Source organism: Hydra vulgaris, chromosome 08 (genome assembly GCF_038396675.1).
Source record: "Hydra vulgaris chromosome 08, alternate assembly HydraT2T_AEP".
Lineage (NCBI taxonomy): Eukaryota > Metazoa > Cnidaria > Hydrozoa > Anthoathecata > Hydridae > Hydra > Hydra vulgaris.
The window spans coordinates 43,155,001-43,171,189 of NC_088927.1; the positions used below are offsets into that span (position 1 = coordinate 43,155,001).

At 27.3% G+C, this 16,189-nt stretch overlaps 1 protein-coding gene and 1 long non-coding RNA gene across 4 annotated transcripts in view; one reads left to right on the forward strand and one right to left on the reverse strand.

Annotated features, from left to right (window-relative positions):
• The window catches only part of LOC136083866 (uncharacterized), an 8,717-nt gene extending 6,523 nt beyond the window's left edge, over positions 1–2,194 (forward strand). The window contains exons 3-5 of the long non-coding RNA XR_010640167.1: positions 1–162; positions 452–1,137; positions 1,958–2,194. The exon at positions 1–162 is cut by the window's left edge and continues 707 nt beyond it. This is a non-coding gene — a long non-coding RNA (uncharacterized LOC136083866). The remainder of the gene's footprint in view (positions 163–451; positions 1,138–1,957) is intronic.
• The window catches only part of LOC136083867 (TNF receptor-associated factor 3-like), a 114,532-nt gene that overhangs the window by 78,272 nt on the left and 20,071 nt on the right, over positions 1–16,189 (reverse strand). For 2 of the 3 annotated variants that reach the window (XM_065803772.1, XM_065803774.1), the window contains one exon: positions 15,346–15,510. The exons of the other annotated variant lie outside the window; for it this stretch is intronic. In XM_065803772.1, the coding sequence (XP_065659844.1) occupies positions 15,346–15,510 (165 nt within the window). The remainder of the gene's footprint in view (positions 1–15,345; positions 15,511–16,189) is intronic. 3 annotated transcript variants of the gene reach the window in all.

The window sequence follows — 16,189 nt, forward strand, 5'->3', positions numbered from 1 at the left end:
CAAATTGTCGATTCAAAGTGTTTAACTTCAAGCGCTAGTATTTAGTATTGTGATAGTGACTATTCCAGCGTCAATCAGTTGATCTCTGCAACATTGTTGAAATTGGAAGGTACAGGGAAAAACTCTGAACTTTTATGGAGATATGCTGAATCGTATTGCAAGGTAAAAATACATTGCTCGTTTGCCGTTTCTTTTTTTTTTTTTTAATCAAAATTAATTTGAAGTTATTTTATATATGCATATGTCATATATATATATATATAATGCATATATCATATATATAATATAATGCATATATCATATATATAATATAAATTTATAATGATATATGTGCATATATCATTATAAATTTACAAATACTTAACTATGTTCTACTTTTTAATAGGCATGTTTTATTTTAAATACTTTACAATGTTATAAAAAATATACACGGTAACTATTATGTTTATAGTTACTTCAAAGAAATAAATACAGAATCATGAAGCTATCATCATGATTCGGAAATGCAAAATAGCTTGGAATGACTGATGGTAGCCAACAGGAACGGTGGTGGAAGTGTCCCAATACTATTTCTATTTGAATGTATTCCGGATTCATTCGTTTATTTTGGGAAACTTAAAGAACAGCAAAGTGAATAAAACAATAACTCAACATTGCGCCCCAAGCAAGTTGAAAAAGAATGTAGAAATATTTTAATGTAAACGTTACATTGACATTTACGTATACTGCAATACACATGGAAATATAAAAACTATCCAAGCAGAAGGCGAGATCGTTCACAACTTCCTGCTGCAGGTGTAATTATAATCTCATCTAGCGGGATTTTCACTAGTATGTCAGCATTGCAGAAACATAGTAATGTATCGCGTGTATGTCCCTGAATTAATTTGGTTCTCAACCAATTTTTTTACATGTTTTAAGCCTGGAAAACACTCTCTCATATTCACTATCTGAGGCTTCAGTTTCCCTATATTCATTTCCATTGTCGTCATTCGTGGAAGCAATTCAACGTAAGCCAAGATCAATCAAATATAATCGAAGTATTTTTAATTCTTGGGCAAGAGTGACACAATCAATCCTGCTCAACAAAGGGAAATGGGAAATATATGTGTTGAAAATGTGTACATCAATTTCTTGGTTAGTTTTATTATATATATATACATATATATATATATATATATACATATATATATATATACATATATATATATATATATATATATATATATATATATATATATATATATAATATTTATATATATATATATATATATACATATATATATGTATATATATATATATATATATATATATATATATATATATATATATATATATATATATATATATATATATATATATATATATATATATATGTATATATATATATATATATAAATATATATATGTATATATATATATATATATATATATATATATATATATATATATATATATATATATATATATATATATATATATATATATGAGGTGGTGAGAGTCAAAGTGGTGTAACTCCTTTTTTTTTAATTTTTACTTAACAGCTGATTTTAATTTCTAAATACGTTTTCTGTTTAACTTAAAAGTGGGATAAATTCTAGTTCATGTTTAAAACGTGAACGAGAATTTATCCCACTTTTACACTAAATAGAAAATGTGTCTAGGAGTTAAAATACGTTGTCAAATGAAAATTTAAAAAAATGGAGTTATATCACTTTGGTTCTCACCACCTCATATAAATTGACTTAAGCATGTATAACTGCCTCCAAGATTTGTGTTTTGTGTGTGTATATGCGTTGATGTATGATGTTGATGTATAATGTGTCTTTATCCAAAAAGGTTGATATCTTGGTCAATAATGAAGTAAATTAGGCACGGATAAGTAATGAGTTGTTTTTTTTCCTACTATTGATCGCCTAATATTATTGTACCTTACTTTAAAGATATTTTTATTTAGATGCAGTTAACCGATGTTCTTAAATAAAAAGACACAATGCACAAAGATATAATTTAGACTGTTTGACGTTTGCACTATATCGATTGGATCGTGGAAAACGGGCATCAAATCAAAATGAGTCTGATGACAATACTGGCGATAAAAATACTGAATATATGAATTTGATATTGATTATTAAGATAACGATAAAATAATTCTAATTTTGTATAGGTTTTTGTTCTAAAAATGTATGAATTATTTTTTTGGTTTTATTTGCTTTCAATAATTGCTTTTCAATTTCTACAATTTAGTTACCTGAGTTAAAAAAATGGTACTGGGCAGATTATTTGTAATACTATAACAACAGTTAGTATTATAATATAAAATTAACTAATAATGCTAATAATAATAATAAGTGAAAGCTGTAACAATTGAGAACAAAATGTGCAGTACAATAGCATAAGATACTGTGCTATGACAGCTATTATAAGTTTATGAAGAATTGTTTCTTTTCTTACTCACAACAACACAATATTGTTTCTTTTCTTACTCACAACAACACAGTATTGTACAAAAACTAAATGTTTTTTGTACAATATTAATAATTGTTTCTTTTTGTTGATTTTTGGTTTGTTTTTAACATTGATCTAACGTTTCGTTTCAACGTTGATTTGCGTTTCCATTTTAACCAAAAATCAACCATTTTTCAAACATAACTTTCAACGATTTTTCAATGTTGTTTCAACGTTGATTGTGTTTGCTGGGACAGTCATAACATCTATTTAATTTGAAAAATTTTGTGTGAAGCAAATGAAATGAAAGTCAATGCAAAAGTGCGTAAAACAATAAAAAAAAGTTAAGATCAATAGCTAAAGGCATATCAGTTGAGATCAGTAGCCAAAGTGATAAATAAAAGTCTAATAAAACTAATCTGTCATATGTTTTTGGTGGACATTCAACAAGATTTTACTTAAAAAAAACTTGTGTTTTTTACAACATTTGATTTTTGTTATTCTAGGGTAACTTTGAAACGTAATATCTTAACATTGGCTAATGATTTTTGACTGAAATTTTCTGGGTATACTCAGTATACTTAAAAAAATTTGGTTAGCAGATAGAATTTTTAAAATTCCTGTTCATTTTTTTTAGTAAAGAAATTAGTTGTTTTAAGCATATTTTCAATAATTTGTTATTAAATTTAAAATAAGTCCTTAAATGAAAAATCCATCTGTCAACCGGAAGCATATTTTAAAACCCTATAAAGGCTCAGAATAGGCAAGGATATGCGCAATCTTATTGGTTAATTTTGAAAGATAGGCTTTAGCCCGTTTGTTAAAATCAAAACAAATGTCAAAAAGCTTTAAATGAAATTGAATAATCGCATAAAAAATCAAAAATAATAACCAAAAAAGTATGATATTTCTATCAAATTTTGTTCAATACAGTACTTATACTTTTACAAAACTTTGCAACTCAAAACATCCATGATTTTAATATCTTTTTAAAAACAAATCAATCAATCATTTTATTTCACTTTATAAAGTAAAAACAAAGTTAGGATCAGTCACAAACAGTTATTTAACTGACAAAAACGTGACGACCTACAAATATTCATTATAAATTTGACAAAATGTATAACATATTACTAGTACATGAATAATATCAGGTAATATTATAATAATAATAATAATCACAATATTATTATAATAATCAAAAATAATTAAAAAAAAAAAGAAAAAGGGTACTTAAAAAAAATGAAGCTAAAAATAATAAATAACAGGCTTTTAAATAGAACGATAACCATACAGTAACAAGAACATCAGTAATAGCATGTTATTTAAGAAAAGAGGCAAAAATAACTTGAATTTTACAGGTACAAAAAATAAGGTCAAAACGACATAAAAAACAATTATTGAGATCAATAACACAGCAGAAGCTTCACTTATTATTCTTATCTTGGGTAAATTCCTTGACTTTGTTAATGAAGAGAGCTCTAACACATTTTTTTACAATACGCTGTCTTCAAATCGTCATTAAATCATGGAATTATCTTCCCTCTGAAGATAATTCCATAATTTAATGGATTTATATTTAATGGAATTAATGCCATACTTAAGTGTTTGCTTTAATAGTATTATATAATTGTTACATGATGCTGATCTAAGATAATAGCAATGACTTTTATTAACAAATTTATAATAACTATTGCAGCTTATTGGGAAGTTATTATGCAAACTGTCCCACACAAGAGTGCTATTCAGTAGGAATATTAGATCTTTTAGATTCATAATTTTTGAGAGATTGTAGAGGATTTTAGAGTCAAATCTGTTAGATTGGAAATGAACTGTTTTAAGTGTTTTGTTTTGAAGGCTTTCTTTGATCTTTGTATGGTTTGACTGATTTTGCCCCCAAATCTGACAACCATAAAGCATTTACGAGTTAAATATAGCATACCATATATTTTTGAAAGTCAAAGAATGAAAAAAGTAGTTTGTTTTCCTATTGGTTTTTATAACTATATGACAAAAAAGACAACCATTATAACAAAATATAAACCTGATAGTGAAAATTGACTCTAATGTAATTCTCATACGATAGATTTTTATAACTATTTTTTCATAACAGCTACATAATTTACCTGGTAATATCAATATAATATTAATAACTGAGTATGATTTATTTCACATATATCCAATCATTCAGCGAGAAAAATATTTTATATTTTTCTCGCATTCAGCGAGAAAAATATAAAAATTCCCTGATTTTTTTTTGAGAACTTTAAACTACTTACTCCCATTTTAAGTTTGAAAATACTGCTTATTAGTTGTTTTAGCTAGCCCAGAAAATTTGCAATATTCCCTAATTAAAAGCAACTGTAAGCAGTTTTTGTCGCATATATAACAAATACAAAATACACTCAAGCAAAGGTATTTAAAATATAAAATCCAAAATGTTCAATATAGAAGTATTTAAAATACAAAATACTTTTGGAAAGCGAAAAATAAAAAAAAGGCTATTGAAAGTGCTTTAAGGCAACTAAAGTTTAAAATGACAATAAAATCTAATCTAAACTTTTGTTGGCTTTCACCAACAACAATTGTTCAAAATATTTATCTGATAACCAATTTTGGAGTGGCACAGCAATTAAGGCTCCTTGTGAAAATAGGCGTTCAACTGGAGCAGAAGATGGAACAGTTGCATTAGCATCTCTGAAAAGTTTCTTAACAACTGGATGTTGTTCCAAACATGCTAATGTTTGGAACAATATCCTGACTAGTTTGTATGAAGCCTGTTTTTGGTGATTCGAATTCAAAAAAATCATCAGTTCCAGATGTCGAAGCTTCATCAGCATCTGCAGAACTTTCAGCTAAACTGATTTTTTGTGCCTTTTTCATGAAGACTTTTTTAATCCAGTTTCTTTTTTCCTCTGGAACCTATCGCAGTTTCAAATAAGGATGAGATGCAGCTGCAATTGCATAGATTCTGGATGAACTATCGCGTGCAAACAAATGTGGGAAACACTGATCTATATTTGAAATCAGTCCCTCAAATAAACTTCCACTGTGGATAACTTTTGGAATAAGAACTACAAGTTTCTTTCGAACTTGCTGAACCGTTGGCATCAGGAATACCAGAAAACAATTATTTTCCCCTTGCAATTTGTCCATAGCATCAGCAATAGGTTTCAAATACTGCTTGTATTCTTCCAATACCTCAAACTCCACTAGTTTGAAACGACGCAATTTCAATGCATCCATGATTTGGGGGAACTTTTCTTTTACCCTTGGCTCCAAAAGTCGATATATGGCATAATAAGATGAACTCCATTGAGTCTCCCCTGGTGTCCTCAATGAAACTTTAGTTAAATTCTCCATAGCATTCGATGCTTGTGTGCTTTGGCTGACACGTGACCGCAGTTTTGAGCAATTAGCCCTTGCTCCCCTGTACTGTTGTTTATATAAACCTCGTCCATTTTTTATCAATTTTGGAATGTCACTTGTGGCAAGCAGGTTCAGAGTATGACTAGCACATCTCATGTGTTTAGGTAAATATTTGTTGTTACTAGTTTGTTCTGGCTCATTTGTCAGAATGGTGTCAACATTAACCATCTCCACTTCATATATATTCTTCTTCTTATGAACTTTGTGGTTCTGATTCTAATGATATCGCATTTTCATTATCATCAAAATCGCTATCATCTTGGCATTCATTAAATGTTTTGAGAAAATTTAAACAATTGTCAGTCACAGTAAAAACTATATTGTGATGATCAAACCTAAAGTCTGAATGGATATAAAAAGTTGCTCTGCAATTACGTCGAACGTATGACTTTCTTAAAAACGTTTGCAGACAAGCGCAACAAATATTCGAGATAAATCTTTTATGATCCAGTTAGCCGTAACTCCCATATAGCTCCTTTTTAAACAGCTCCATATGTCTGCTGTACACTGCTCTTTTATAGAGGTTTTAATTTGAAGTTATCTTTACTTCAGATTCTTTTTAACCACTCTTTCGAGCAGGTTAACATGAAATAGAAACCATTGAAAACGAATTAAAAACCGCATCTTTTTTTATTTTTTGACCATTTTTCTAAATAATAAAAACCTTCAAAAAATGAGGGGGTTGTCAACTTTATATAGCTATATCTTTTGAGCGTCAAAATATATTTTGATAAAATTTTGACGCTCAAAATATATTTTGATAAAAGCCTAATAACAATTTATGATGGGATTTAAGATAATATTATGTTTCTTTTAAAAAATTACTTTCCCTCAACCAGGGGGATGCAGAGGGCGTTTTTCAAAGGTATTTCTAGTCTTGTTTGCAAATCACGTAGTTTGCGCCTGAAATCGAAGTTAATTTTATTTAGAGACTAATTACAAATAATCTTATATTAAATTAATGTCATAAACATGATAATTTAGACAAATTAGTCCCAATAAATTACGTCAATTGCCTGATACTTTGTTTAAATTAAACTTTAAGTTAGAGTATTGACTTGCAAAATTTAAAAAATCTAAAACAGAAAATTCTAAATAAAAACTTTTTTTACAAAATGAGTCTGCAAAAAGCAGATGGATATAGGAAATGGATATGTTTCTGTTGTGTCTATAAAGACAAAAAGTGTCTATCTTTGGAGAAGAATGATTCATTAATTCATCAAAGACTTGTGGACCCTGGATTCAGTCTGAGCCTAAGTTCTCATCCGTCTGGAATAGAGAGATTAAGATTAAGTGTACTAAATGTAGTAGTACACTTAATTTTTCTGAATTCACCTACGTAGAATCTGAAAAGATTACATTTCAAAAAAAAAATTTATTTTGCTCAGAACGCTGTCAAATTGTTGGTCCTGGTATTCGACATCCTTGCAGCATAAAAAAAAAAAACCTGTTGAAAATCTTCACGCCTTAATTACTTCAAAGAATCAAAATATCGCTAACAGAGTTGTTTCTTGTACGCTAAAAAAATATCTGTTGTTGGTGATAGTAAAAAAAAATAAAACTTGCAACAAGAGGAAAAGATTTTCCTGTTAAAGTATACAGAGACCGATTATCTATAAGGCATATAAGAAGCGAAACAATCATGAACTTGAAGATAAATCACGATCTTCCGAATTGTGCAGTGTTAGGAAAAATGAAACAGATAAGAAAAGATGTTGGACAATCTGGAATACAGGAGAACACCTATGCTGAAGTCACAAACAGGTCACGCTACTTGAATAAATTTTACGATGTGATAAAATGTCAGCTCATGATTGGTAAATACTTTTTTGATAAAGATATTGTTTATTGTACTAATCTATCTATGCTCGTGACTGAAGTTTTTTCTTTCAGAAAAATTGATATTTTGTATTCTGTTGTACGTGTTTGTATTGATAGAGGGCAGGGATCTCTAAAGATTGTCATGGACGTGTTTGACCCATCAGTATTAGATTTTAAACCAAGAAACCAGAAGTACACCGGGGTCAACAAAGTTTGGCTTAGACATAGTTTGAAACGTAGAAGAGAATCATCACAATTTGAAAACACTTTTTCAATTCCTTCAACTCAATCAATTGAAGTTTACCATGGCTTCTGACCTCAAATTGATCAACATCATCATTGGATTATCAGTGAGTAACCTTTATATTTTAAATAAGCTATACCAAAAAGGTATTTTCTATAATAAAGGGTCACGGTGGAAAATACTCGTGTTGCTATTGTGATGGGTCAATGGATGAAAAAGGAGTTCAAAGAACTTTCGGATCACTAGCAGATGAATTCGAAAAATACCAATTTGATAACAAATCTCGTATACAGATGCAATATTATAAAAATGTTACTTATCCATGTCTGTTGGATGAGAAATTATCAACATAGTTTTATCTCCTGATTATCATATTTATGAACACCATGTTAGAAAAATTATCAATCTTCTCTTCACTGATAAAAATTTGATAGAGTTTCTTGAAAAATAAACGATTATCAGGCATGGCTATAATGGTGGCGGTTTTGATGGACCTAACTGTGCCAAAGTTTTAAGATCATTGGACGAAACGACACTTTATTCTCCAATTGAATATCTGGAATGTAATGAAATCCGGAGGAGGTTTGAAGAAGGTACTTCATTGCTTTTTAAATTTTTTAAACACTTCTTAGAAAGTTTTAAATTCAATTAGTACAGATAGGACACAATTGACCTACCAGTCAAAATAAAATTAGGAGACACAAATATGTTAATACTATTATTTTTAGCAAGTTATTTTTGGTAAAACTTTGTTTCATTTTTTTTTTTTTTTTTTTTTAGATTATTCACCTCCCCAAGGCCCGTGGGGGGCCACTACAGTCGAGGAGGCTACTCATTTTTTTTTGTGTTTTTTTTATTTTTTAGTTGTTATTCGTGGTACAACCCTCTCTCTTTAACTCCGAAACACGAATCTTGCCGAGCAAGGCCGCTGCGCGGAGAAACTAAGTTGAGTAGAAATTTAGTAGCTGAATGCTATTTTGGGATAAAATTCAATATATCCTACAAAGAAAAAATATACAAATTTGTAGAGATTATGCTTCACTTAAAAGTATATGTCCATGATGTATTCGCAATGAAGATTTCACTTGGATGGAAGTTTCACATAATCAGGTTCTATCTCAAGGAGTCACATAATCAGATTCTCGATAGGGAGAAAATCCCGCTCGGTATTACATCAGAACGAACATCGGAAGCAGTGCATAAAAACTTAAACAAAACACTGAAAAGGTTCGTTGTGTCTAAGAAAAACGTTCAATAGAAAATCTAAGAGCTATGGTTGTTGAATACAGTTCAACGAGATTGTAAGAAGATTTTTCAAGAATATTTTTAGATTGAAAAAATACCTATTTCTTTTTCATTTTTGTAATATTATAATTTTTAAAATACTGTTTGTGGCATTTCATTAGTCTGATATTGTTATCGGAGATTTATTCATGTTTTGTATGTGTCAGTAGAGATGGAAAATTTGTTGCATTCCTAATAGATTTTTGACAAGATAATAATTGCAACAATTATTTTGCTGATATTCATTAAAATGAATATTTTTTTGCTAAAAATTACGGCAGTCAAATCACATGGGCAGGAATACCCTTGAAAAATGACCCCTGCATCCCCCTGGTTGAGGGAAATTATTTTTTGAAAAACAAAAATTCTTTATCTTGAATTTAAACATAAATTGCAAATAGGTTTTAAATTTTATCAAAATATATTTAGACGCTCAAAAGATACAGCTACATAAAGTTTATAACCCCCTCATTTTTTGAAGGTTTTAAATATTTAAAAAGATGGTCAAATAATGAAAAAGATGCGGTTTTTAATTTGTTTCCAACGGTTTCTATTTCATGCCAACATGCTCGATAGAGTGGTTAAAAAAAATCTGAAGTAAAAGTAACTTCAACTTAAAACCTCTTAAAAATGTTTCATATAGAAACAGAATTCTGAATCTCTAATTGTTTTTCTGATCTCTAATTGTTTTTAATATAATTTCAAACTTACTTTCCTGTTTTTTTCTAAGAGTTGGACGAGACATAACTGTGGATGAGGGAGAAAGACCGGTGACTAAATCTTTGAACGATTGTTTTTCAACTGTTATTAGTGGTCAAAATCCACTTATAATGTAGTTGATAATTAAATCATTTACTTTTTTTTGTGGAAGAACTTCAGACCTTACTGTTGATTGTTTTTTAACTGTGGTTGAACTCAATGATAGTTGACCACTAATTCTACTACAAAATGTCTTTGCAGGGACACCTTTCTTGGACAAATCAGTATCATTCGGACCTCTTTTTCTTACATTTATGGACATTTCTCTCTTGTATGCATTGTAGCTGCTTACTGAGCTAGGATAAACAGCCTAAAAAAAAGATTAAAAAATCAAATAAAATAAATTATTTTTACTTGTATTACTGCAGGTACAGATCGTGACCTTAGCATAATAGAGTTCTATCTCCATTTTGTAATTTTGTGAGAATTTAACGATCGATTTTTAATGGTTTGACTTTTTTACAGCTGTTATTATTTAAAATGATAAAATATGTTTTTATGTTTTAAGATGGTTCTCATAATTTTTAAAATTATTTATTTTTAGTATTGATTGTTAATTCGAATTTCATTAAATAAAGTTGAAAATTCAAAAACAAATAATTTTAAGAAGTATATAAATAAAAATATAAAGATTAATATATTAAAGTTAATAAATACCAGAATATTACATTAATTAATTGAAAGCCAAATTCAATTAACAGTAAAAATGGGAGAATTCTATCATTTTTACGTCACAATATGCTATTTGTTTGCGTACTAATCTATATTACTTAATAAAGAATAAATGCATGCTTTAAGCAATCAATTTGAACAAATAAATTTTTAATCTTCTAATTTAACAATTTCAATTTTTAACCTTAATAGTTCAAGAAAATATAACAAATTTTCTTCAATTCTTTTAAAAATACAAAAGGGAGACGGAATCTTATTATTCTAACGTCACAATATATAACTCAATAATCGCTTTTTTTTTTAATGTTTTTTAAAGATAAAAAGTTGCTTATTACATGTAATAATTTTTCCCTTTCATGTATATATAAAAGGGAAAAGTTATTTTTATAATAGAAATTACACAAAGATATTGCAATTGCACAAACAAAATAAAAAATGCTTGTTAAATTAACAAAAGAAAGGAAATAAAACATTTTATCTGTCTTTTTTTTTCTTACTTGCATTTGAAATATAATTAAATAGTTAATAAATTTAACATATTTTAAGTATATATTTTATTGATTTAGTATAATAAATTTAACTTAATATACTAAATCAATAAAAACTAGATATTTTGCTTTAATTTTTCAATGATTTTTGTTGTTATATAACATATAACAATGTTATATAACTTATTCTTATAAGCCTATTCATTAAAAATGTTCAATTGTAGTTTTAAAATAATTGTGTAAAGTACGTCTGTTATGTTAATTTAAATATTTAAGCATTTAATGTAGTACAGCAATATTAATAGTGGTAATAACAATTACAATAATAGTAGATAAACAAGAAACTACCTTTAAATGCTTTAACAGATTTGAAGTTGAGTCAATTTGTGCTGATAAGATTTTGTTTGGACAGCTTTTACACCTAGCCAACACCTTTTTTTCATCAATAAATTTGGTTATTTCAAAATAACGCCCATCTAAGATTGAAGGAAGACCTGGTGTTCTTGATTTTAAACTTATGATTCCAGGGTCAGATGGCTGAATCTCACTAGAATCTGAATTTGTATTATTATCTTCTGACTCCATTTTTTTAAATATATTATCAATAAAATCAAAAAATAAAATCAGCTAAAATCAGCCTGTAATCAGCTCTGCTGTGTATATTATCAGCTAAAAGAATTGAAAAAAAAATATATAAAGTATTTTGCATTTTGAAAAAGACTGAAAATACAAAATACATTCAAAGTTGTATTATAAATACAAATACAAAATACTTGATTGAAAAAGTATTTAAAATACAAAATACAAATACTTCAAAAGTATTTAAAGTATGTATTTAAAATACTAGTAGATTAAATACTTTACAACACTGTATATATATATATATATATATATATATATATATATATATATATATATATATATATATATATATATATATATATATATATATATATATATATATATATATATATATATAACTATAAGCAACTATAAGCAAGAGCCTATGACCTTGTGCTGTCCACAAGTGTGTTTTGATATAGTTATTTGATTACCCAAAAGAATAGCTCTTAACTTATCACACCTTTATAAAGAACCAAGTGTAATAAGGTAGAAACAAGAAAACACTTTTTCTTTCTTTTTTGTCAAAGTTTATATGTAACTGTACAAAAAATTACTGCTTAATAGGCAAACATATAAATTTTACTTCTTATTTTAATTTTTCAAATAGAATATTAATATCCAATTGTCATTTTTTACATATAAGTTAATGTAGCCTGCAAAAGTTTTTCTAAACTTCAAAAAGTATTAAATGGTTTAAGGACGAAGTTTTATTAAAGTTATGTAATTTAAAAAAAAAAAATCATATCAGTCTCCTCAAAACTAAGGTTGAAACAAAACATGAAAAACAACATCTCCTAAGAGTTCATATATTGACATGGAACATATAAGTTAGTTTTGCAATCAGTATAAATCTACTTCTTCAAAAAACTCTAATGTTAAACTCTTTATTATTAACATATAAATCAATTTATAAGTAAAGTTCTTAACCAGTAGTCAGGTAAAACTGCATATAATCTTTGTATGCAAAAGCACTCAACCAGTAGTCTCATACAACTGCATATCAACTACATTTAAACTTTATATTCGAGTATGCTTTAAAGCCAAGGACATTATATTTTACGAAAAACACATTTATAGATCTTTTCGAATTTACATTAACACATACTTTTTTTCGATTTCTTTGAATTAACAACTTGAACTAACAACAGATAAAATCCCCATCGCCAAAATAAACTTTATTGAAACTTTGAAATTTTTAGAAGTGAAAATTATCTTGTACAAATAGATTTCAATACCTTTTAAATTCTCTGAAGAGAACTAAAATAAAATTAATAACACAAGACTTGTATTGATAAACTTAGTTGATTACTTTAAAAATTATTTGCTTGTTTTGATTTTAATTATATTTATCAACAAAAGCACACTTGCCTCTCTTTCAAAATCAGCGAATCAGATTGCTCATGCTTCTGCCTATGCTGAGCCTATATAGGGTTTCAATTTACGCCAACCGGAATCAAACATTTTAATGCATTAATCTACAAAGTTTGAACGAGAGAAAATTTGTATAAGGGAAGATATTACGTCACAAAGTTATTAAATTTTAGGCATTTTTTAGACAGTTTTTCCGCCATTATGAATTGGAATAAAATTTTGAAAAAAAAACTTATTTCAGATATTTTTAAAAATATAAATCTCACCAGAAAAATATTAGTGTTTGCCTTTATTCAAATTTTTATATTAAAAAAGTGCTTTTTTGTAGTGTACCACCTTAAAAATTTTAAAAGGTTGTTAATTAAATTTAATAAAATAAATTTATATTTAATAATAAATTTAATTTAAGTTTAATAAAACAAGTATTTTTATTAAACTAACGTAACGTAGATTTGAATATGTACGTAAAATTCAAATAGCGTAAGGCTTCTTAACAAGGCCTGTAATGCTTATATTTATTCGTGCATTTTTGTTCACAGAAGAACTTTATTTTTGCATTCAATATAGAAACACAAAAATAAAAAAAAATTATTTTTCAAAACTAAAAGCAACAGCCGATAGTTCCAGAAAATACTTTCAAAAAATTTTAAATACTCGTAAGTTTTATTACAGTTTATAAATAGAATTTGCATTTCATTAGAGTTATGTGCGTTTTGTATTTTGGAGTTTTGAAGTGGTGAAAATGAAAAATTTACAATCCTCTTAGGGTTAACTGGAGGGGGTAACAACTCCAATCCTCTTGGAGTTAACTTGAGGGGGGCAAGAAAATTACAAAAGCTTGGCTTTGAAAATATTAAAAGTTTGTAAAACCCCTCTAGATTTATCCTTAAAGGCTATATAATACATCAATTCAATTTACATTCAATTATATATTCTGAAACAATAATTTGTAAAATTTCAACGACGTTTACAAATAGAACTAGTCCTAATTTAAAGTAAATACTTTACAATAACTTAACAATAAATATGACAATAATACTAGTACTAAGAAAAAAAACAATTATAGTATTAAAATTAGCAATAAATAGTGTAAATAACAATAAAAAAGTGATAATTTATATTATAAAATTAATAAATACGAAAATAGGTATAACAAGAGAGTGGCAATAATAACAATAAATTACAAGTTTTATATCTGAGATTTTTAGAAATAATTTCTTTCTGAAAAATAGCGAAAAAAAAACTCTTTTAAACTAGTAATCACCTCAATTGATTTTATTCGAAAAGGAAAATTGATTCAAAACTTTAGGCTTTGCTATTTTATAGATTTTAGACCATATTTTACTGGAAAATGATTTGGTACATAAAAATTATAACTATTAGAAGATTAAAGTTGAAAGCGACAGCGTTCTCATATTAAAAAAATTTGTAAATGTGCTGGATTAGTATTTTTATTTATGATGAAAGACAAATCGACATTTATTAGCTAAAAAAGATTATTGATTTTGAGCATTTTAGATAGAAAGTAAAGTTGGTCAGGATTGAAATAACAGTGATTAAAAATAATTATTTTTAAAGCCTTGTTTTGTAAATTGGATAATCTTAAAAATTCTTGTGAGCCGATATTTACCAAAATCTGAAATTATATTTTAAATGTAATTCAAAAATGGCATACTATATATTGATAAGAGTTTCAAGATTAACATAGTGACAAGTTTCAGCTAGCATCCGTTTAATCTAAGAAGTTTTATTGTAAAATCTTTATGGTGATGTAAAAACAATAATTATTGAGGAATTTTTACTGTTCATTCAGATAAAGTGGGTAGTGAATTTCAAAAGACGAAAATATCATTATTTCTTAATTGCTTTTTTTAATAAAAAGTTATTAAGAAAGAATGATATTTACGTCTTCGATGTCAAAAGATGTTAGCAAAAAGAATGACCCTACCTTATTGAATTTATAGTAAAATATTAAGTTGCTGATGTCACAAACACACAACTCTTTTCCGAGCTGACACAGAACGTCCGCAGGACGTCTTAATGGCGTCCTACGGACTTGTGACATCTATAAGACATGGTATAGAGGTCAAAGAGATGTCTAAACCCGCTCGTTTAATTTAAATAAGTAAAGGTAATTCTACTTCATAAAAAAACAAACAAACTAATAACAAAATAAAAAATAAATAAAATAAGGAATGGTTTTACTTGATTGTTACAAAAAATAATCTTTTGTTTGCAATATTGACAGGTAACCAAACGATAAATGCAATGCTTTTCCATGTGGTCACTTAGTTCTTTACGCAAAAGTGTAGTAGAGCATTGTTCATTGAGGCATTTTACCTCTTGATATTCACAAGAGGTTAAATGGTTCTTAAACAGAAAAGTATATTTAAATTATTTTTAAATATAGTAGAATAACGTTAACTGTTGAAGCTTTTTTTTTATTGCTGCTTACTTTTTGCTAATGCTACTTTTTTTAAAAGCGTTTTCTTCCAAATATGTTTAGTAATTTTTTTTCCTTATCTTTTTAAAAATACCTAGGAGAAATTGCTCTGTAAAACTATGGAACAAAACTCTTTTAAAAGAGTAATAAAATCTGATTTGAGACATAATAAATGCGTAGCACAAGAAAAATTTCTTTAAAATATATCGAGATTTCTAAAGAGGAATGCAAGAAGCGAACTGTAATATTTAAGGTCTTACTTAAAATCTGAAATTACACTTGAGCTTACGCAAAGGGCAAACTTAAACTCAAGCCATACCGTAACGTTGGGTAAATTTACGCAAAAATTTGAAATTTTTTGCTTTGTGTTTCTAAAAACTGGCTTTAAACTTCTCCAATATTTATAAAAACTGCTAAAATTTTTCTCTAGTCTAATTAAAAACTTTTATTATAAGAATTTGTTTTTAACCAGTTAAGAAGTATTTTTCATGGGTTTCTTAAGTACGTTTTAAGTAAATCGGGGTTTTGGCTAACTTTGCACAGCCTTATAAAAATTGTAAAAAACCATTTATGTGAATTTTGCTATTTAAACTTTTTTTATTACAC